Source organism: Triticum aestivum, chromosome 6B (genome assembly GCF_018294505.1).
Source record: "Triticum aestivum cultivar Chinese Spring chromosome 6B, IWGSC CS RefSeq v2.1, whole genome shotgun sequence".
In the NCBI taxonomy this organism is placed as follows: domain Eukaryota; kingdom Viridiplantae; phylum Streptophyta; class Magnoliopsida; order Poales; family Poaceae; genus Triticum; species Triticum aestivum.
The window spans coordinates 720039491-720064271 of NC_057810.1; the positions used below are offsets into that span (position 1 = coordinate 720039491).

A 24781-nucleotide genomic window follows, 5' to 3' on the forward strand; every position below is an offset into this window, starting at 1 on the left:
TGTGGGATGAAGCGGCCCGGACCAACCTTACACGTACACTTACGTGAGACCGGTTCCACCGACTGACATGCACAAGTTGCATAAGGTGGCTGGCGGGTGTCTGTCTCTCCCACCTTAGTTGGAGCGGAATCGATGAACAGGGCCCTTATGAAGGGTAAATAGAAGTTGACAAAATCACGTTGTGGTGATTCGTAGGTAAGAAAACGTTCTTGCTAGAACCCAATTGCAGCCACGTAAAAGATGCAACAACAATTAGAGGACGTCTAACTTGTTTTTGCAGCGATTGATCATGTGATGTGATATGGCCAGAAGTTGTGATGAATGATGAATTGTGATGTATGAGATCATGTTCTTTGTAATAGGATTCACGACTTGCATGTCGATGAGTATGACAACCGGCAGGAGCCATAGGAGTTGTCATTATTTTTTGTATGACCTGCGTGTCATTGAATAACGTCATGTAAACTACTTTACTTTATTGCTAAACGTTAGTCATAGAAGTAGAAGTAGTCGTTGGCGTGACAACTTCATGAAGACACGATGATGGAGATCATGATGATGGAGATCATGGTGTCAAGCCGGTGACAAGATGATCATGGAGCCCCGAAGATGAAGATCAATGGAGCTATATGATATTGGCCATATCATGTCACAACTATATAATTGCATGTGATGTTTATTATGAATTATGCATCTTGTTTACTTAGGACGACGGTAGTAAATAAGATGATCCCTTATAAAATTTCAAGAAGTGTTCTCCCCTAACTGTGCACCGTTGCTACAGTTCGTCGTTTCTAAGCACCACGTGATGATCGGGTGTGATGGATTCTTACGTTCACATACAACGGGTGTAAGACAGATTTACACAGCGAAAACACTTAGGGTTAACTTGACGAGCCTAGCATGTGCAGACATGGCCTCGGAACACGGAGACCCAAAGGTCGAACATGAGTCGTATGGAAGATACGATCAACATGAAAATGTTCACCGACGATGACTAGTCCGTCTCACGTGATGATCGGACACGGGCTAGTCGACTCGGATCGTGTAACACTTAGATGACTAAAGGGATGTCTAATCTAAGTGGGAGTTCATAATTTGATTAGAACTTTATTATCATGAACTTAGTCTAAAACCTTTGCAAATATGTCTTGTAGATCAATGGCCAACGCTAACGTCAACATGAACTTCAACGCGTTCCTAGAGAAAACCAAGCTGAAAGATGATGGCAGCAACTATACGGACTGGGTCCGGAACCTAAGGATCATCCTCATAGCTGCCAGGAAACAATATGTCCTAGAAGGACCGCTAGGTGACGCTCCCGTCCCAGAGAACCAAGACATTATGAATGCTTGGCAGTCTCGCGCTGATGATTACTCCCTCGTTCAGTGCGGCATGCTTTACAGCTTAGAACCGGGGCTCCAAAAGCGTTTTGAGCATCACGGAGCATATGAGATGTTCGAAGAGCTGAAACTAGTTTTTCAAGCTCATGCCCGGGTCGAGAGATATGATGTCTCCGACAAGTTCTACAGTTGTAAGATGGAGGAAAACAGTTCTGTCAGTGAGCACATCCTGAAGATGTCTGGGTTGCACAACCGTATGACCCAGCTGAACATTAACCTCCCAGATGAGGCGGTCATTGACAGAATCCTCCAGTCGCTCCCACCAAGCTACAAGAGCTTTGTGATGAACTACAACATGCAGGGAATGGAAAAGACCATTCCTGAAGTGTTCTCGATGTTGAAGTCAGCAGAGGCTGAAATCAAGAAAGAACATCAAGTGTTGATGGTCAATAAGACCACCAAGTTCAAGAAGGGCAAGGGTAAGAAGAACTTCAAGAAGGACGGCAAAGATGTTACCGCGCCTGGTAAGCCAGTTACCGGGAAGAAGTCAAAGAATGGACCCAAGCCTGAGACTGAGTGCTTTTATTGCAAGGGGAAGGGTCACTGGAAGCGGAACTGCCCCAAATACTTAGCGGATAAGAAGGCTAGCAACACCAAAGGTATATTTGATATACATGTGATTGATGTGTACCTTACCAGTAATCGTAGTAACTCCTGGGTATTTGATACCGGTGCCGTTGCTCATATTTGTAACTCACAGCAGGAGCTGCGGAATAAATGGAGACTGGCAAAGGACGAGGTGACGATGCGCGTCGGGAATGGTTCCAGAGTCGATGTGATCGCCGTCGGCACGCTGCCTCTACATTTACCTACGGGATTAGTTTTGAACCTTAATAATTGTTATTTAGTGCCAAGTTTGAGCATGAACATTGTATCTGGATCTCGTTTAATACGAGATGGCTACTCATTTAAGTCTGAGAATAATGGTTGTTCGATTTATATGAGAGATATGTTTTATGGTCATGCTCCGATGGTCAATGGTTTATTCTTAATGAATCTCGAGCGTAATATTACACATGTTCATAGTGTAGATACCAAAAGATTTAAAGTTGATAACGATAGTCCCACATACTTGTGGCACTGCCGCCTTGGTCACATTGGTGTCAAGCGCATGAAGAAGCTCCATGCCGATGGACTTTTAGAGTCTCTTGATTATGAATCGTTTGACACGTGCGAACCATGCCTCTTGGGCAAAATGACCAAGACTCCGTTCTCCGAAACAATGGAGCGAGCAACCAACTTGTTGGAAATCATACATACCGATGTGTGCGGTCCAATGAGCGTTGAGGCTCGCGGAGGATATCGTTATGTTCTCACTCTCACAGATGACTTGAGTAGATATGGGTATGTCTACTTAATGAAACACAAGTCTGAGACCTTTGAAAAGTTCAAGGAATTTCAGAATGAGGTGGAGAATCAACATGACCGAAAGATAAAATTCTTACGATCAGATCGTGGAGGAGAATACTTAAGTCACGAATTTGGTACACACTTAAAGAAATGTGGAATCGTTTCACAGCTCACGCCGCCTGGAACACCTCAGCGAAACGGTGTGTCCGAACGTCGTAATCGCACTCTATTGGATATGGTGCGGTCTATGATGTCTCTTACCGATTTACCGCTATCATTTTGGGGATACGCTCTAGAGACAGCTACATTCACTTTAAATAGGGCACCGTCTAAATCCGTTGAGACGACACCGTATGAATTATGGTTTGGAAAGAAACCTAAGCTGTCGTTTCTAAAAGTTTGGGGATGCGAAGCTTATGTCAAGAAACTTCAACCTGAAAAGCTCGAACCCAAGTCGGAAAAATGCGTATTCATAGGATACCCTAAGGAAACTGTAGGGTATACCTTCTACTTAAGATCCGAAGGCAAGATCTTTGTTGCCAAGAACGGATGCTTTCTAGAAAAAGAGTTTCTCTCGAAAGAAGTAAGTGGGAGGAAAGTAGAACTCGATGAAGTACTACCTCTTGAGCGGGATAGTGACGCAGCACAGGAAACCGTTCCTGTGATGCCCACACCAACTGAAGAGGAAAACCATGATAATGATCAAGGTACTTCGGATCAAGTTACTGCTGAACTTCGTAGGTCCACAAGGACACGTTCCGCACCAGAGTGGTACGGCAACCCTGTCCTGGAAATCATGTTGTTAGACAACAATGAACCTTCGAACTATGAAGAAGCAATGGCGGGCCCGGATTCCAACAAATGGCTTGAAGCCATGAAATCCGAGATAGAATCCATGTATGAAAACAAAGTATGGACTTTGACAGACTTGCCGGATGATCGGCGAGCGATAGAAAACAAATGGATCTTTAAGAAGAAGACGGACGCGGATGGTAATGTTACCATCTATAAAGCTCGACTTGTCGCTAAAGGTTATCGACAGGTTCAAGGGATTGACTACGACGAGACATTCTCTCCCGTAGCGAAGCTAAAGTCCATCCGAATCATGTTAGCAATTGCCGCATACTATGATTATGAGATATGGCAGATGGACGTCAAAACAGCATTCCTTAACGGACATCTTAAGGAAGAACTGTATATGATGCAGCTGGAAGGTTTTGTCGATCCTCGGAACGCTAACAAAGTATGCAAGCTCCAGCGATCCATTTATGGACTGGTGCAAGCATCTCGGAGTTGGAACATTCGCTTTGATGAGATGATCAAAGCGTTTGGGTTTATGCAGACTTATGGAGAAGCCTGCGTTTACAAGAAAGTGAGTGGGAGCTCTGTAGCATTTCTCATATTATATGTAGATGACATACTCCTGATGGGAAATAATATAGAATTTCTGAACAGCATTAAGGCCTACTTGAATAAGTGTTTTTCAATGAAGGACCTTGGAGAAGCTGCTTATATATTAGGCATCAAGATCTATAGAGATAGATCGAGACGCCTCATAGGTCTTTCACAAAGCACATACCTTGATAAGATTTTGAAGAGATTCAGAATGGATCAGTCCAAGAAGGGGTTCTTGCCTATATTACAAGGTATGAGACTGAGCTCAGCTCAGTCACCGACCACGGCAAAAGATAAAGAAGAGATGAGTGTCATCCCCTATGCTTCAGCCATAGGATCTATTATGTATGCCATGCTGTGTACCAGGCCCGATGTAAACCTTGCCGTAAGTTTGGTAGCAAGATAACAAAGTAATCCCGGCAAGGAACACTGGACAGCGGTCAAGAATATCCTGAAGTACCTGAAAAGGACAAAGGACATGTTTCTCGTTTATGGAGGAGACGAAGAGCTCGTCGTAAAGGGTTACGTCGACGCTAGCTTCGACTCAGATCTGGATGACTCTAAGTCACAAACCGGATACGTGTATATGTTGAATGGTGGAGCAGTAAGCTGGTGCAGCTGCAAGCAGAGCGTCGTGGCGGGATCTACGTGTGAAGCGGAGTACATGGCAGCCTCGGAGGCAGCACATGAAGCGATTTGGGTGAAGGAGTTCATCACCGACCTAGGAGTCATACCCAATGCGTCGGGGCCGATCAAACTCTTCTGTGACAACACTGGAGCTATTGCCCTCGCAAAGGAGCCCAGGTTTCACAAGAAGACCAGGCACATCAAGCGTCGTTTCAACTCCATCCGTGAAAATGTTCAAGATGGAGACATAGAGATTTGCAAAGTGCACACGGATCTGAATGTCGCAGATCCGCTGACTAAACCTCTCTCGCGTGCAAAACATGATCAACACCAGAACTCTATGGGTGTTCGATTCATCACAATGTAACTAGATTGGTGACTCTAGTGCAAGTGGGAGACTGTTGGAAATATGCCCTAGAGGCAATAATAAAAGTATTATTATATTTCATTGTTCATGATAATTGTCTTTTATTCATGCTATAACTGTATTATCCGGAAATCGTAATACATGTGTGAATACTTAGACCACACTATGTCCCTGGTAAGCCTCTAGTTGACCAGCTCGTTGTGATCAACAGATAGTCATGGTTTCCTGACTATGGACATTGGATGTCGTTGATAACGGGATCACATCATTAGGAGAATGATGTGATGGACAAGACCCAATCCTAAGCATAGCATAAAAGATCGTGTAGTTCGTTTTGCTAGAGCTTTGCAAGTGTCAAGTATCTCTTCCTTCGACCATGAGATCGTGTAACTCCCGGATACCGTAAGAGTGCCTTGGGTGTATCAAACGTCACAACGTAACTGGGTGACTATAAAGGTGCATTACAAGTATCTCCGAAAGTAGCTGTTGGGTTGACACGGATCGAGACTGGGATTTGTCACTCCGTATGACGGAGAGGTATCTCTGGGCCCACTCGGTAGTGCATCATCATATTGAGCTCAATGTGACCAAGGTGTTGGACACGGGATCATGCATTACGGTACGAGTAAAGTGACTTGCCGGTAACGAGACTGAACAAGGTATTGGGATACCGACGATCGAGTCTCGGGCAAGTAACGTACCGATTGACAAAGGGAATTGCATACAGGGTTTGATCGAATCCTCGACATAGTGGTTCATCCGATGACAACATCGAGGAGCATGTGGGAGCCATCATGGGTATCCAGATCCCGCTGATGGTTATTGACTGAGAGCGTCTCGGTCATGTCTGCATGTCTCCCGAACCCGTAGGGTCTACACACTTAAGGTTCGGTGACGCTGGGGTTATGAAGATATGTATATGCAGAAACCCGAATGTTGTTCGGAGTCCCGGATGAGATCCCGGACGTCACGAGGAGTTCCGGAATGGTCCAGAGGTAAAGAATTATATATATGAAGTGCTATTTTGGGCACCGGGACAAGTTTCGGGGTTATCGGTATTGTACCGGGACCACCGGAAGGGTCCCGGGGGTCCACCGGGTGGGGCCACCTGTCCCGGGGGGCCACATGGGCTGTAGGGGGTGCGCCTTGGCCATCATGGGCCAAGGGCACCAGCCCCTATAGGCCCATGCGCCTAGGGTTTCCCCCTAGGAGGAGTCCTAGTGGTGGAAGGCACCCCTAGGTGCCTTGGGGGGGAGGGAAACCTCCCCTAGGCCGCCGCCCCCCTAGTAGATCTCATCTACTAGGGCCGGCGCCCCCCCCCCCTTGGCACCCCTATATATAGTGGGGGGGGGAGGAGGAGAACAGACCAGCCCCTGGCGCCTCCACCTCCCCCCGTTACGTCTCTCCCTCGTAGTCTCGGCGAAGCCCTGCTGCTGTGACGCCCTGCATCCACCACCACGCCGTCGTGCTGCTGGATCTTCATCAACCTCTCCTTTCCCCTTGCTGGATCAAGAAGGAGGAGACGTCTCCCGTCCCGTACGTGTGTTGAACGCGGAGGTGCCGTCCGTTCGGCGCTGGTCATCGGTGATTTGGATCACGTCGTGTACGACTACATCATCACCTTGCAAGCTTCCGCACGCGATCTACAAGTGGTATGTAGATGCAAACTCTTTCCCTAGACTCGTTGCTTAGATGAACTCATAGATGGATCTTGGTGAAACCGTAGGAAAAATTTTAATTTTCTGCAATGTTCCCCAACATCCATCGAGGGTCAAGTCCCCGCGGATGTCAGCCGTGAAGTTCAAACTTCCAAATCTGACCTGACGGCCAGGGGCGTAGCTTTCGATCTGCTCCAGATGGCCAAGCGAATTGGCCCACGGTGCAAAGCCGCCGAATACGAAGATCTGTCTGGGGAGGAAGGTCTCACCCTGGACTGCGTCGTTGATGACGATCGAAGAAGCCATCGAGCCTATCGGTGACGACACAGAGGAACTCTCAATGAAAGCACCAATGTCGGTGTCAAAACCGGCGGATCTCGGGTAGGGGGTCCCGAACTATGCGTCTAGGCGGATGGTAACAGGAGACAAGGGACACGATGTTTTACCCAGGTTCGGGCCCTCTTGATGGAGGTAAAACCCTACGTCCTGCTTGATTAATATTGATGATGTGTGTTACAAGAGTGGATCTACCACGAGATCAAGGAGGCTAAACCCTAGAAGCTAGCCTATGGTATGATTGTTGTTCATCCTAAGGACTAAAGCCATCCGGTTTATATAGACACCGGAGAGGGTTAGGGTTACACAGAGTCGGTTACAATGGTAGGAGATCTACATATCCGTATCGCCAAGCTTGCCTTCCACGCCAAGGAAAGTCCCATCCGGACACGGGACGAAGTCTTCAATCTTGTATCTTCATAGTCTTGGAGTCCGGCCGATGATGATAGTTCGGCTATCCGGACACCCCCTAGTCCGGAACTCCCTCACCCCCCAGGCGAATTTTTAGTGTCGGTGGCCGAAAATCGGCCCAGTCGTGCCCCCAGGACCTTGTTTAGCGCCGGTTTGGGCCAAATCCAGAGCCGGCGATCCCGCCCCGAACCCAAGAGCCCGGGTGTCGCCTGGGGGCGCCGGCAGAAGCGAAAAGTGGCGTGGGGGCGCTCTGTCGGCAAGAGGAGGCCCTTTTCCTGTCGTTTCCTCCCGCTTCCCCCTCGGCTTCCCTTTCATTCTCCATTTCTCCCGCCAAACTCTGCCTCCTCCCTTCCAAGACTCCCGCCATGCCGCCGAAGAAGTACGTGATGCCCCGCGCCGCGACGGATCCCAAAGCCGCCGCCGTCGCCCAGCCGAAGCAAAGGAAGCCGAGGGCGCCGCCGTCCAAGCCCCCGGGCATGACCAACGCCGACTGGAAGGCGGATGTGCAGCGCCGGGAGGCCGTCACCGCCGATAGGCGCAACAGGGCCAAGAAGGCCATGGAGAGAGCGGCGCACACGGCGGCCGCGGCGGAGTAGGTGGACCGCGCGACCAAACAAGCTGAGGCGGCTTGCGCGACGATGATGAATCCACCCGGTGGGCACGGCCCGCACGCGGCCTGGGGCCAGTAAAGCATCGGCTCTCCGGCCGGGTTCTCGTCGTCGCCACACCCATGGAGCATGCCGTCACCGGGCTATGTCGATAGCGACGTCCACGGTGGTTTCAACCCCAACATCACCTTTCCCCATGGGCACCCGGTCCACGCCATCACCCGCGTTCGCCGGCGTGCAGTACCCTCCGTACACGTACTCGCCGCCGGACTACGCAGCTTCCCACGGCCTCTACTCGCAAGCCTCCTCCTCGCCGCATCTTGGCGACACCGACGCGACGGAGTCCGACATGGAAGACATCATCGCAGCCGGCTCGGCTGCCGCCGCCGCTTCCCCCGGGTTCACTACCCAAGACGGCTCGATTGATCTCGGCTACATGGACGCCGAGTTCGACTACGACGAGGAAGAGCCGAAGGAGGAGGAGGAAGAGGAGGAAGAGGAGGAGCCGGCCGCCGCCGAGGAAAGGCAAGAAGAAGAAGAAGAAGAAGAAGAAGAAGAAGAAGAAGAAGAAGAAGAAGAAGAAAGGGGCGGCCAAGACCGGCGAGCCGCGCATCAAGTGGGCGCCCAAGGAAGATGAGTGCCTCACCGAAGCATGGAAGGTCGTCTGCCTCGACCCGATCATCGGCACGAACCAGAGCTTCGACACGTATTGGTACAGCATCAAGGCCGAGTTCGACGAGCGCAAGCTCGTCGACCCCTACTTCAAAGGCGTCCACATGCAGCGGGGGTCGAGGGCGATGGCGAACCATTGGGGGCTCATCCAAACGACGTGCAACAAATGGCATGGGATCATCGAGGAGGTCGCGGCTCGTCCGGAGAGCGGCACCAGCGTCGAGGATCAGTACAGCATGCCGTCCTCTCCCTATTCCTCTCGTCGTGCGATCGCCCATTTTGTGCTCCCGCGCCGACTGATGCCCGCTCTTCAGCGCAGCTGCTGTGCATGTTCGCCATGTACTGCGACAACAACGGCGACCAGGAGTTCAAGTACCTCCACGTCTTCAAACGGATCCGCAAGTGCGAGAAGTGGACGGATATCCGGCACACCCTCGCCAAGGTCAAGGAGACGTACAAACCGGACGCGCCGACACCGGGAGCGACAGACGGGCGCCCGGACGGCAACAAAGGGGCCAAGAAGGCGAAACACGCCGAGTCGGCTGCCGCACACGTGCAGGAGTCCATCGAGCATTGCCTCGCCGACGCCAACACCAGGGCCACCCAGCGAGAAGAGAAAACTGAAGCGAGGTGGGCTGCTTTGATGATGAACAGCGCCGTCAAACTTGACTTGCTCCGGTCCAACGTCGCCGCGAAGAAGAGGAACAACGACCTGACTTTCTTGATGGGCATCGTTGACATGCTCCAGAGCGGCGGCGAGAAGCTCAAGGCTTGATTCTTGGCGGAGCGAGGCCTCATCCTGAACCTGATACCGGCGACTCCAACGCCGACGCCACCGACGCCGCCCAACCCGACTGACGATGTCTCCATGACGCCCAGCAGCACAGAAGCCGCGCCGACTAGTCCAGAAGCCGCGCCGACTCCTCCCAGCCCGCGCACGCCGACAACGACGCCGAAGGTCGAGCTCGACGTTTGATGCATTCCATTCACGTCCTTCCTTTTTTTTTGCGCCGAACTACTACCTATCCTTCCATTTGATCGCGCACTAAATCGCCGAACCATTGCGATGATCGCCGGATTGTGACTTTTTTTGGAGCGGGAACGATCAAGTTTGAATATGGGACGCGTGTCTGGACAGCACCTGGGGGCGTGGCTGGGGCCTTAGTCGCCCCAAATCGCAGGATGGACGCCGGAAAATGCTTCGGCCTATGCGCTGGGGGCCGAATGAGGGGAGATGCTCTAAGAATTCAGTCAAATGACACCCGAGTTCCGTGCTGCACGTGACCAATTACATGCTTCATCTTCTATAATATATATATATATATATATATATATATATATATATATATATATATATATATATATATATATGCTCACAAATAACCATATCAACTGACGCACACTCACCACCATCATAGATCAATATAACTCTAAACACTTGTCTCAAATTTTAACTGGTTGTATCGACTTCTTGAATTCACGGACAATAGTGCTACAAATTACTTCAACTGAATTTAGTTTATACAAGCGTTGAAGCCACCAAAGAAGAGCAAACAAGAAAAGCTGGCAACTCCAACCGACTGGTATTAAATACGCTGTCCTAGCCTCGACAACATCCAGTTATCTTCTATGGCACCCATAGAGTATCCTATCCTTGGACCATGTTCAGGCCTCACTTCCTTAGATGCCATGAAGTGGATTTTGGCAAGTGACCCAATGCCCCGGGGCATTCGCTTCTGCACTGAACGCTGGTCCTCATTTGTATACGGGAACTTTATCGGCAGATTCACGCCCGGGCACATACCACGTACCACTGCATCAGAGTTGAGCGCATTCTCTACTCTCTTGAGACACTTGGCACATGCCGGTCTATCATACAGGTACACATCCTGTAGATTCACCGCTGCTTTCAGGACACGCCTGACATGAGTCACCATGTAGTCTTTAGCTTGAAAGCCGACGAGGATGAACTTGGCCAGACATTGGTGCTTGAAATCTGATGTAGGTGATTCCCACTCAACGCCCTTATTCTCGCTAATGTCGTGATTCATTTCCATTTCACATGGATGGTCCCATACCTGCGTGCATGCCACCATGGGACAAAGGCAAATGAAACAGGTTAATTTTGCACTCCAAATGAAAGCACATGTGTGTGCAATCATGCAACCGACATAATAGAGCAACCCCTCAAACAAAAGACTGGAGGAGAGAACATACAGCCACATGGTAAAACAACTCCTCAAAAAAAAGTAAGAATAGAACAAGATTTATTACTAGCTAAGAACATACCTTCATGTAGAGCTCCTCCAGGGACGGCGCCGCTTCCAAGAAGAACATTGTCCAGGTGAGATCATACCCTTCAGGAATTTTAACTAGATTGAGAATCCTTAGTTGCTGGAACACATATGCCTGCCTTCTGGTCAAACTCTCTGGTTGAACCCAAATCTGCAACGATAAGCACGTGATAGGGTGAGTAGAGAACAAGTGAAGCCACAACGAAGCAATCAACCCACAACTTACCTTTTCACATTTAAACCCCAACGTCAGGTCTCGAACAGAGGTCTCATGGAGAAACGTACTCAACTTGACGTTTTCGTGGAAACTACGAGCAGCATTTGAAAGTCTCAGAACCCCGAGCAATGGGACATAGCCCAGTGACAGTGGTAGTTCTACGTGAGATAACCAAAACAAAAACGCCAGCCAGGTGAGTTTCGGAACCCAGGTGAGTTCGACCATGCTAAAACGGCAATCAACAATACTGAGCTCACTGAGTTGTGCATGTTCAACTTGGAGCGTTATCCAATCCTCTGTCTCACAATTGAAAAAACCTAAATAATTTAATTGCTTGCAAGTGACAAGGATGTTAGAGACAAAGTTGGATTCACGGAATCTCAAATTCTCCAGGCAGAGGCGTGTGAGACCAGCAAATGCATTGTGGCATTCATTAAAAAATGACACAAACCGTGTCCCAAACTTCACCATCTCATCAATACTACACCCGCGTCCTTTCTGCTGTGTCAAAACTGTGAATTCGGCTTTCTCGACCTTGAGTGTCGCCATGGCATTGCCAACAGTATGCCCAACAGATATTGGGGTATCACCTCTCAAGTAGAACGTCGTGCTCAAGAGGCGGATGGTGCATCCACCTGGATCTCTGTGTGCCAGCGTGCTCTTTGTCGCTTTGACCACAGCTGCATTGGCTGCATTGACTGCATTGATCCTAAGCAATGCATTGATCCGAAGCAATTTTTCATCCAATTCATCATCAGGTATGCTAGCTTGTGGGGACAGAAAATCACGAGCACTTATTTTAAGCCGTGAGAGATTGGCAGGAAGCTGACTCCAACGTCTGGAGAGGACACTGGTTCTTGTAACATCACGGAAATTGAGACGGTCAAGAATGTTGACCAGTATGTCGTTGGGCAACTTGCTGATCCTATCATCTTCCTTACATTTCTGCATTTGGCATTGGAAGAAATCAGAGTTGTTATCACATTACAGACAATTACACAATATTGATAGTCTCTTTGTCTACTGACAGCTTTGATTTGGCTAAGATAACACAGAATCGATGAAAAAAATGTACCAAAAACTATAGATTTTGATAAGACTAGAAAGATGAAATTTTGATGCTGTCTGGAAGACTAAAATTTGACCCCTGGTTGCTAGGGGCACCCCCATGGCTCCTTCGTAGATCTGCTGATGGAAATTTATTATACTTCCCCACATAAGGGCACAAATTTGATTATACACATTTTATAGTTTCCAACAGAAAAAAAGAAGGAATTTTGATATGTTCCCACTAAGAAGGTTAGGTTTTGTCCACCAGTTCTGATTATGGTTGCTACTTTTTACTATTCCTTGTTGTGAGAAATATATATTTTTTGCGGGTAAAGTTATATATGCAGTAAGAAAAAGGATTTGAAGGACCAACTCACCAGCTTGTCGAGGGAGGATTCCGCCTTAACCGATGGTTTGGCCATCAATTTGGCAGCCTGTCGCCGGCGACTAGTCCTCGCCATCGCCTGAGTTGCCGCCGGTCAGTCTGAAAACTGATGTCTAGGCAGTTGCTGCTGCGCGTCTTCTCCGAAGATTGACGGGCGACGCAGTATATATAGCTGCTGGGTTCCCGCCACCAATGGAGACTCGGAGACTGAATTCGAAAGAGGGCCTGTTTCTGATTGTAATCCGGAAAGGACTGCTTTGATTCCCGATTAGCCACTAAAAAAGGGAGCCGCTCCGATTGCGGACTGCGGCTCGGGGAGGAGCCGCTTGATTGCTTGGATTGCCGGTTGCAGCTCGGAGAGGAGCCGCTTGATTGCGGATCGCTGCTGCTCTTGCTGATTCGATTGGAGACTGCAGCTCCCAAAAGGGGAGCTGCTTATTTGGTCGCCTGTTCGCAAGCAGCACTGGATCCTCATTCGAGGCATCCGACGGAAATTGCGACGGCGAGAGGGGTTAGATGGGCGCACGGCAGGAGGCGGCGGCGCATAACTGACCCCCCGATCCCCTTTTGCTCTCTGGTGGAACCCTAGGTGGGAGGAGGCGGCGGCGTGGAAGGGAGGATCGCCATTTATATACTGCGGCCTGCGATGGAGGAATGGTGGGCTAAGGCCCATTGTTCCTGACGTGAGGCCTAGCTGGGCCGAGCGGTGGATGGTGGGTGTGGAGTGGAGGTGAGTGTGGCCGGAAGCTCTTCAGCCCAGGAGCTTCAAGCAGAAACATCCCAAGTGTGCATGTGCATCCCTTTCTTGTAGTAGTACTTCGCAAAAATGTAACCACTCGACTAAAGTTACATTTTATGGTGCACATATTCATCATGTAATGACACAGATCCGCCAGTGAAACGCGGCAAAAAAAAGAACTATAAGGTGCAAGTACAAGAAAAATCACTTTGCTGGACGAGCTCTAGACTCTAGTGAGCCCTATATTTTGAGTAGCACCAAAATGGTATTTCAAAGTTAAAAAAAAAAACCAATAAAGCAACATGTTTATATGGATGTGCTACTACACGTGTGCAAATTCTGATGATGAAATAAGTAACCATGTGAGTTACGTAAAAATGACAAAATCGTGATTTTGTAAAGATGAACATTTTATTCACTATTTAGAAATCACAATTTTGCCATTTTTGTATAGCTCGCGTGTTTACTTATTTCATCACCAAACTTTACACGTGAGTAATTACATCCATATGATCATGAAGAATTCTTTTTTTTAACTTTTAGTATGATTTTTAAACTATTTAAATTAAATTATCCAATGCACCCGTGCTAAAAGATATCCACTCTCGCAAGTACTTCCCTGCATAATATCGCCCTTTGTGGATGCAAGCTTTTTGGCTGATTCTAATAAAGGTGCAATTGCAAGTATTACAAGGAATCCTCATCTTACCTGTCTGAGATCAGAGAATCCATTACAGACCGTAAAATTGCATAGCGTGTAGCCATCCCGTTTCATCTGCATAGACAATCCAAGACTCATAAATAGAGCTGAAATATTCTTTCAGTATCAGAAAACAACAGTTCCTAAAAATTTAAATTCATCCACGGCAGCAACTAGTTTAGCATGTACACTCCACAAACAAGAAACAATATAGTATTTAAACATATCAGCAGTCTGTCACTGCCTAAGAGGCAGATCAAGAGGTATTTTACACTAGGAGAACTAAATTAGATCATAAATAGTACTCCCTCTGTAAACTAATATAAGAGCATTTAGATCACTATTTTAGTATTCTAATGCTCTTGTATTAGTTTACGGAGGGAGTACTACTCACAGAAGTGGGAAGATTAGCAATGTGAGACAGTGAGAGTGCCCATCTGCTGATATCATTTCAACAGCTATTTGATGGCCATCTGGTGATTCAGACTCAAGAAGGCGAATTATGTAGTGGGATTGATCAACTATACCTGCCATGTGTGAAGTTTTAGAGAACAAGAGTTAGAACTAAGAGCATATAATAAGATTATGCGTGCACAAGAAGAAAACAAACCCACCTCTACAGAAATACTGCACGGTGAAAAACAAGTCTTCTAATGTTTTGACTATTTTTTGCATCCTCCTAGTCGGATAGCCTGTTCAAGGCCACTGTCACTATCTTCAGTCTGACAAGTCTAGCCACTGACACTATCTTCAAGGCCAGCTGCCGAATCCCACCTTACAAAAATCAAACTTTACATCCTACCTAAGGCATCACCTCAACCACATTCCTCCTACTCCTGCATCTACACTACTCCGCACGAGCTACACATTCTGCTCCGTGCAACGGGAGCTGTTCATCAGGTCGTCAGACACTAATCTACCTCCTCCAATGAGTTAGTTTGCAGACGCAAAATAAAGGTCATTCTCTTACTCTTCTAAAACTTGAAGTCCATCTTCTTGCTCTTCTTCTTCCAAGACAACCACAACGGCTAGCTCCCTTCCCCGCCGATCTTCCCACTCCTCTTCCTCTTGCCGGCGCACTCTCCCTCCTCCCATAACTCCCTGTACCTGTCAACCGAAACACATAGGTAGGTAACCAAAACATGCGGCACCATGCATAATCCCTGCAGTCTGCAGCAGAAAATGGCCGGTGAGACGGTCTTGCTTTGCCGCCAGAGTGTCGTGCACGGCGTCGAGCTGGTCCAGGTGGATGGTGACGTCCACTCTCTCCAGCCCCTGGTTCTTAAGAAGCAAAGACTCAATATCAGGCAAGGAACATGGTTAAATAACACGTGACGACAACTCCACTGCTCACCCTTTTTGGGCCTGATGACGACGACGACGATGTTGGTTTATCTTGTGCTCCCACCAGCACGTACCTGTGATTAAAGCGAGAGTGAGCATACAGCTTGTGAGTTGTGTTTTTATGGTTTGACAAGCTAAGCATGAATTGAGGGAGGACTGCATGATAGGGGTTTGGTTAGGAAAGCATTCATAAGCATGGTTCAACATGTACAGTGCCCCGGCAGAGGCGGTCCTTTCTTCCTTCTGTTCAAGAACCTACAGAGGGAGGAAACAGCAAACTGACGATTATCAGCACCGCCTAGCAAACCCAAACAGGGAGCACTTTGTTAATTATCAACAACTTGATGATCCATAGCACTTTGCTTTCTTGGACAGAGAGCACTTTACATCACCTGGTATAATGACCTTTCTGCCTGGTTATTATCTGCTTCCTTCATCTGTGACTTCCGAAGGTCAATGACATCAGGCGTTTCCATGCCAGCTGGAGTACTGTCACAACAAGGACAAGTGAGTACCTAGAGTCTACTGCATTATTAAATTGGAAAATAAAATGGCAACTGACAATAGAATAACACAAGTATAGATAATTACCTTAAGATGGTGTCAACAGAGCAAATGCCTTCTACTATTTCCCCATCTTCCAGTTCCTCCTCTTCTTCCTCTTGCTGCCCATCTTGCCAGCTCCTCCTCTTCCTCCTCTTGCTGAATGTCTTCCACTATTTCCCCATCTTCCAGTTCCTCCGCCTCCTCTAGCCGAAATACCTTGTACTATTTCCCCATCGTCCAGCTCCTCTTCCTCTTGCTGAGTAGCTTCTTCTATTTCCCTGTCTTCCAGTTCCTCCTCCTCTTCTACGTGTTCCCGAGTAGCTTCTTCTATTTCCCCATCTTCCAGTTCATCCTTCTCATCTTCCTCTTCCTGAGTGCCTTTTTCTATTTTCCCATCTTCCAGTTCCTCCTCTTCGTCGTCCAATTCCTCTCCGGCTCTCCCTGCATAATTGCAGAAAGCAAATGTTAGTTCTGCTCAAGAGAAACCATACTGCAATACGACTAGCTTAACTTACAAGGTCCATCATGATGCAGGAATCCAGAAACATTTAACATACTGGGTTGGGTGCCTATGCGGTTGGAAAGAAACAATAGCAGGTTTACAAAGGAAATGTAGCAATTAGATGGTGTAAAAAGCAACTTTCTAATAGGTAAGTTACCTGTCACTTGGAGGCTTTCCCAATTCCCCAGGTCCATCACCAATACTGCCGCCTGATGACACGGTTTAGTTTGAGCTCCCACTAGCACATACCTGCAAAGTGAGCACATGCGGCGTGTGACTTTTATGGTTGACAAACTATACGGGGATCAAGGGAGAACTACGTAATAGGTTTGGCTAGGGAAGCATATGGGTGGCTCGACGCGAACAGTGCCCGTGAGGTGATCATTTTTTTCTTTCTGTTCAAGAACCTTCAGAGGGAAGAAACAGCAACGACTAGCCAAGCCAAGCGGTGCTATAACAGAATGATTTGTTAACCATCAAGAAATTGATGATTAACACCACTTTGTTAACCATCAAGAAATTGATGATTTATCGTACACAGAGATCAGTTTACTTACCTGGTATAATGGCCTTTCTGCCTGGTTATCTGGCTCCTTCCTCTGCAGCTTCGAAGGTCGATAACATCATGTGTTTCCGCAGCAGCTGGAATACTGTTACAGCAGCAAGGATAATTAGAAACTAAGTGTCTAATTGATATAAAAAACTGTTAACTGGCAACAAAAGAACAGAACTATAGAGAATTACCTTGAGATGGTGTCAACAGACCGAATGCCTTCTTCTATTTCCGCATGGATAATTAGTTCCTCCTCTTCTTCCTCTTCATCCTCTTTGTCATCTGAATCTACCCAGTGTTTGCTGCGATTGAGAGGTTCTTCCTAGATAATCGCAGAAAGCAAATGTTAGTGCTGCTCACGAAAACCACAATACACTGCAACTAACTTTATTGACAAGATTTGACTTGCTGCAGGAATCCAAAAAACATGTTCATATACTGGGATATGGTACAAAGATTTGACTTGCTGCAGATTAATAGCAGGTTTGGTTTAGGTAAGTTACCATCCTCAAAACTGCCTCCAGGAGAGATTGGGGCATTTAAACCTGGGATCTTCAGATAAGGATAAAAGGGTGGAGGACCAACGAACTGGCAAAAATGAAGTGGGGTCAACTGGCTAATGATGAAAGCATTGCCAATAAGAAAACCAGATGAACATAGGTGAGCTAATACATACCTGCATCCTGGTAAGCCATGGGGGCAGGGCACCATCAGGCATACCAAGAGCTTTCTTAAGCTACTGGGACAGCATACCTGGTTTCATTATCTTATTAAGCTTCAGCTGTAGAATGTGCAAGTAGAACTTAGCATCAGAACCATATATGGACTCATGGATGGTCTCTGCCTTTTTTTGCTGTGTAAATATTGTAGAGTACGTACCTCAAACTCTTTCCCTTCGTAATGCAGATCACCACGACTAGTCAACTTGGGTTTTGTTTGATATTTGAAGAATGCATCATGAAAAACCTGTGGAAAACAAACATTATTAGCCTTGAATGACAACCATGGTACAAACTGATAACTGGGCAGATCTAATATATTAAAGTTACATCAAATATCAATTACACACCAGCACTAGCATTATTAGTTGTGTAAGTTCCCTAAACATTAGAATGACACCCAGGGAGTTACTCTGATGGGTTCTTATTTGCAGATAACTCAGGGAGGATTTAGGTTTGCATCAAAAAGAGGGTCTAAAATACAAACACGGCGATAAAACTAGAGAAGGCACTATAAAGTAGCAATATATGTACTCATGGTTGGATGGAAGAAAGCAGAGGAAGTATGATCCACAAATTGCTTCAAAAATGCAGCTTTGGCAACATAACTGAACGAACTACTATGATATGCAGCTGGAGATGTTGACCTGATAATCCATATCCATATTACCCATTTTGGGCTGCATATGGTCGCACTGCTTCTGTTCAACGTCTTGCTGTTCTCCTTCTCAATGTATGCCTGCATAAACATTTATCAATTAGGCTTTCCTTTTTGTGCAGGAAATAACTGGACATAAACATGAGTATGCAAATCATTTGGCTGCCCACAGTAGCCAAATGAAAACATAGTCTACAGAAATGAAATGACCTCTGGAATATGGAGGCAACCATTTTGAAATGGCACCGGTAAATATAACACTGGGACGTATGTGGCAGATAATGAATTCAGAAAGAACCTGAAAATCACAAAATTAGATTATACAACATAAAATTCTGGCGGGTCAAAAGGAACAGAATAATAACTAGAGAGTAAGCACCCTACTTGTAGTTCAACAAGACATAATGTAAGCCATGAATGCTCTTATTGCCAGTAAATGAAAGGAGTGACTGTGTAGTGTTGTCCACCTCAGATAAAGCATCTATATGAAGTGTCTGCAAGTTCAAGAAAAATAAAATACAAACTGTCAATAACTGCAGCCTGACTAGCAAATAAGGGGAAAGGTTGATAAGCAAATAGAACCTGGCCCAGATAGAGTGCTTGGATTTTTTGAAAATTTGTCAGCAGCCTGCTCCACTTCAGCATTGCAAAGAGGCATTGAAAAGCGAACGCCCTGTGACAATCCAGTCACATAGTCACACAATCATAACCCTAACAGTAAAAATGATTTTGAGCTAATACAAAGCTCAAAAGAAAAGCTTGAATTGTCTTAAGCAGTTGGATGACTTAGAGACCATTATACCAATATTATATCTCACTCCTGTTAGGGTACCACATACGGGTAGAAAAATCACTTAAACTACTGAAGCAATGTTACTTTCAGCAAAATGGGAAATCGAAAGCAATTATTACATAACAAAATATAATGTTTTATTCCCATGTAGAACTAGAAAGCCATAAGTTCTCAGAAAATTAAAACAAGACTCAAAGAGTAGCCTTGGTAACCAATAAGTTGATCTACTTGATTAAAGTGACACAAAATTGCAAGCTAGATCATAGTGAAAATAATGATTGGTCACAGAAATATGTCATAGTAACTTGCAGGCATGAAAGGGGTTCATTGTAATGTGGAAATTAAACCAAAGTAGAAACAGAAACAGAATGGAGAGCTTACGCATTTTGGCAGTAGTGACCTTACGCCACGTGTAGATTGTGATAAGTAGGCATTACAGGACCGCTTCTTTGAACAGTTTCCACAGATGAATAGAGCAGGAAATTGTGCAGTATAAACTAGATGACAAAACCAGTGGTCAGTACAGTGAAGGACATTAATCATAGATAGTCATAGTCTAAGGCAGGAAGGTGATCTTGAGCAAATGAAGGTGACCTTGAGCAAAATGTTGAATTACATGCTCAAAGTTCTCACTCATGTTTGAATAACATATTGTATACTGCCGGAAATACATCTTCCACTCAATAAAAATGTTCACTGCTTAACATAGATAAATCATACTTTGCATCAGCTGTCATGAGCTAATGTTTTTCTTAACAAAGATATACCTTTTTTGAACATGTACAAATGAAGACATTATGGAAATTAAAATAGTTAGGTTTATCATATAAGTGACTTATCAAGATATTATGAATGAATCATTGAGGTCTGAGGAGTAAGAAGATACCATAAAAGATGTTCAACAGATTCTTGCGGAGCATGTAATAAAGATTCTGAAACAAGTCTTCCCAGTCCTGATACCTTTTGAGAAGGAACTCATTTTCTACAAGCCAGAAGAGGGGAAACGTAAGGGTTACATCCGCAGGAATTACAGGGATGTTTATTTTTAAAATACAGGAATCATTCAGTTCTACTTCTAGTGATTACCTCAGGTATTTGATGAGAGCATAGCAGATATGATGGAAGCAGGTAACATGGATTGTGGAAATAGCCATGATTGCAGTGCCCTTGAGAACAACAATTCCTTCTTGCTCTCAGGCCTTATGAATCGTGAACTTTGAGACCCACCACGATAACTCTGAGTGATGGGCCCAGCAATACTCAAATTTGACACCTGTTAAATAGAAGAGTTCTTAGCAGGCGTATTTCATACTTTGGGTCTTTGAGGCAGATAATCTAAACAAAAAAAAGACAATATAGTTTCTGAAATTTATCAGCTTGCCAAAGGACTGCACCAACATGCAATATTTCCCATGATAGAACAGACACTGACACTAGCTCACCAATTTAACACTGGATTTACCAGCCAGTGAGCCAATAAACCCAAATAGTAGCTTCAAGGAAACCAACATAAACAGTCCATGTATGTTCCTCAACTCCAAGAAAGTAAGTTACCTGTCTTATTTTTTCAATTCCAGATGCAGCAATGAAGTCTGGAAGCTGGAACTGTTGTTTTTCAATACCCCTCTTTCCCTGAAACAACAGCATAATGCATGAATCCAAGAATATGAACAGAGCAATAGGATAAAATTGGCAGTGCTAGATGCTATCTTGAGTTTAGAATTTTTTAGTCTTCAACAAAAACATAACAGTTCAAGAAGTGCGATCTGATTCTAATGCACGAAATATCAAAGGCGATGGACTCTAGTTGGACTCTAATTTGTACAGCAGAAGAGGCATCAAATAAATACACAGTAGATTCAACTATCCTATATGCACTACAGAAACCATTCAAGCAGTGCAACACCATTTCCACCTTCCTTGGATGTTACAGGAGTCCCTGCAAGAATTGCACATCCATATAAGAAGGGTGAAACATGTTGGACATCATGGGCATGTTTAGTTTGTTGCCCCAAATAGCCAAGCCGCAAATTTGGTAAAGCATAATCAAGGGTTCAAGACGTCTCCAAAATGCCAGTAAAGTTGAGATGATAGGATTGCAGACGATGACAACTTCTCTAATTGTTGCTGCACATGGGCTCCACATGTCATATAGTACTTGAGGCCAAACCATAGTCAATGTAGGTCTTAGTTTACTGATTAAATCACAAGGGATATAGCTATTCAAACGGATCACAAACTGGATTGATATTTCAGAAGAATTAATGTTTGAAGCCTGTTACTCAAATAAATAACTACTTGGTACAGCCAACTATCTCTAGCCATGTCAGCAAAAGGGGACCTCAAATAAATAAATAATTAAGTATAGCCAACTATCCCTAGCCATGTCAGCAAAAGGGCACAAGCAGCAGGCGTGACAATGTGTTTAGAGTTTCCTACTATACACCAACGAAAGCCTTGGCACAGCCAAAATATTGCAGAGCATGCTAAATATAGGAATTAGGCCAAGCGACCAAATTTTAGGGACACGACAAATTTATGGTAGCATAAAACTGGGCAAACAAGCCTCCCCAGTGCGCATGCACCCACACCCACTCCTGCAATGCAACCATCTTCTGCATACGGACTTACCGAGCAACTAGTTTCACAAACATGTTTATCATACTTAAAGATAGTTGCTTCAAAACTCACAAACCTGCAGGAACTTTCGTTTCTGGCAGCAGTGTCTCAGAACAGGGATGGTGTTCTGACTTCAGATATACAAGCAACTTCGGATCAGGGGCATTACCATCCCAGACCTAGCAAGGGAAACAAACAACAAAGCACATGTGAGATGAAGAGCGCAATCATGCAAAGATACCATAGATAGATGTCCACATATACGTCGCAACGGCATGGGGCAGTTATAGGCATTGCACCTCAACAGCATCAGGCTTGTCGCACATCTGCTTCAACTCTGCAATCTTCATCCTCCTCAACTGCATCTGACCCCTTTCTTCTTCGTGGCATTTGGGGTGCGCCTTCATTCTCCTTCTCCTCGCCCTACCTGCAACAAAATGTTGGTCCTTCAGGTCCCGATTCCAGTTCAACCAGAAAATATGATTGCTGTTCCCAGGCACCAGACCCTCGCGGCACAAACAAATCACCGAAACCCCGCCATAAACCCTACAGAAACCCTACAGAAAGGAGGAGGAAGACTGGGATACCTCGGCGGGAGGAGAGGAGGACCTGGAAACCGCGGGAGGTGCGGCGGCGGGGGCCTACTTGAAGCCGAATTTCTCGAAGACGGCCGCGAAGGCGCCGAGGAGGGGTCGCCGGCGTCGAGGCCGGGCTTCTCCGGCACGTACTCCGCCCCCATCTGCGGGAAACACAGGCGTTAGGCGCGGTGCGAGCAGACTATGGAACGGCGGAACCGGAACTCGCCTGGGGGCAGGGTCTGGGCCGGGGCTCTCCTTGGAGCCCTCGCCCGCCGCCGCATTGGAGCCCTCGCCCGCCGCCGCATTGGCACCCGCGGCCCCGCTCTTCCCGGCCCTTCCGCGGCAGCGGCGGAGGTGGCGGCCGCGCCCGGCGTCCCTCGGCTTGGGGCGCGCGGCATCAGCCGCCGCGGCGACGGTGACGGCGGTGGCTGTTTGCTGTCAACGTCGGCAGAAGCAAGGCGACGAGAGCGAGGAGAGACGGGCTTTGCAGTGGCCTCGACGCGCGGCTATGTGCCGCCCACTGCACGAGTTGAGCCGGCCCGATAACCGCGCGCCATCTGTCATCATGTTCTTTTTGTTTTTTCTTCCTTTTTTACTAACATTTCCCCCTTTTTTGTTTTTTATTTCAAAATTTATATTTACAAATATTACGAATACATATATTACAAAACATACTTCACATAAAATGTTGAAAAATGTAACCATGTATGAAAAATGTTAACCATCTGTAGTAAAATGGTTTGTGACATTTTAAAAATGTGACATGGTTAAAAACATGTACATGACATTTTAAGAACTGTTCATATTATGTACCAAAAATGTTTGCATAATTCAAAACCATGTTTTGAAAATTAGAAAAAAAATCACAACTTTCAAAATTGTATTGTGACATTTTAAAAAAATGTATATAATATAAGAAAAATGTGTTCAAATGTTACAAAATGTTTCACCCCATTAAGAAAATGTACATGACATTTTAAAGATAAATTCTACCGTGTCCAAAAACGTTCATGACTTTTCTAAAAAAATGTTTATACAATGTAAAAAGAAAATCTCCATGTAGGTTTAAAAAATTGTTTATGTCCATTAAAAAAATGTAGGTGACGTTTGAAAGAAAGATTCACATGTTTCCAAAAAATGTCAATGGAAATTTCGAAAAACTTTATACAATGTTTTTTAATGTAAAACATGTATTTGGAAAATGTTACCGTGTATTCAGAAAAGTGTTCAAAATATGGCTGTCATGTATTTGGAAAATGTTCGAAGTGTATTAAAAAAATGTTTCACATGTGCGCTATAACTGTACATTGTGTAATGAGAAAAAGAAGACATGTGTTAAAAAAACAAAAACAAAAATCAACCACGCAGATAGTTGTGTCGACTGTCGACCAGTATGCATATGGTTGACGTTTTCTCGCATCTTCTTTCAGATGCTTATCCTGTCAGGTTTGGGTTTTATAATTGGTCTTAAATCAACCACGCAGTTCCGATTTAACATTTGTAGTATTTAATGTTTTGAGAAAACCTAGAAAATGTTGCTACGATTTTATCTCGAAAAAAAACCAATGTGTTGACTAGAAAGAAGAATCTGTATGAACAACCATTTGTCACATCGGTATGGACAAAACATTCTCCTTTTTCGATCTCCCGGTTTCTAGTCTTGTTGGTTCATGCACTGCTACTCTCGCACTTGTGATGTAGCACCTGAATTTTTTTTCTCTTTGATTTTTGGTCTTTTCCTTTACTTGTTTACTTATTATTGGTGGTGGAGGAGGTACTGTTCTTTGTAAATTGTTACACCACCCTGCATCGATCATACTAGCTGTAGGGGAAGTACTGCCCTTGAAGTAGAAGCCATGTATATATTCTCTGTTATCTTTTGAACTTACTAGCAAAAAGGCCCGTGCGTTGCAACGGGAGAAAAAAAATCATTATCTTCAAAGACCATGACAACATTTTGCTGCTTCACCGATAACATTTGGGCGAACATTTTCTTCAATTCCCTTAACAATTTTAATACACAAACTTTTTTTAAAACTCATGAACATTTTCTTATTTCCCAGACTTTTTTTTTTCAAAATTGCGAACATTTTTTGAATATGCAAACATTTTATGGATATTTTTGAATCCACAAAGATGCTATGATTTATAAAATTTTAGTCTTAAAGTCATATTATTTGGAATTTTCAGCTCAATCAAAATATATTTGAGTGGATATTTTTCTTTTCTATTCTATTTTATTTTTGAAAATTGAGAA

The 24781-nt window shown here is 45.4% G+C and overlaps 1 protein-coding gene and 1 pseudogene across 1 annotated transcript; both read right to left on the reverse strand.

Annotated features, from left to right (window-relative positions):
- Window positions 1-10252: 10252 nt before the first annotated feature.
- LOC123140001 (uncharacterized) lies at window positions 10253-13525 on the reverse strand. The gene is made up of 4 exons (XM_044559733.1): window positions 12766-13525; window positions 11348-12283; window positions 11117-11272; window positions 10253-10905 (listed from the first exon to the last, which is right to left on the reverse strand). Exons 1-4 carry the CDS (start codon window positions 12847-12849, stop codon window positions 10414-10416), a joined length of 1668 nt encoding a protein of 555 aa, XP_044415668.1. The 5' UTR covers window positions 12850-13525; the 3' UTR covers window positions 10253-10413.
- Window positions 13526-13619: 94 nt separating this feature from the next.
- Window positions 13620-23124, reverse strand: LOC123140002 (splicing factor 3B subunit 2-like; annotated as a pseudogene).
- Window positions 23125-24781: the final 1657 nt, after the last annotated feature.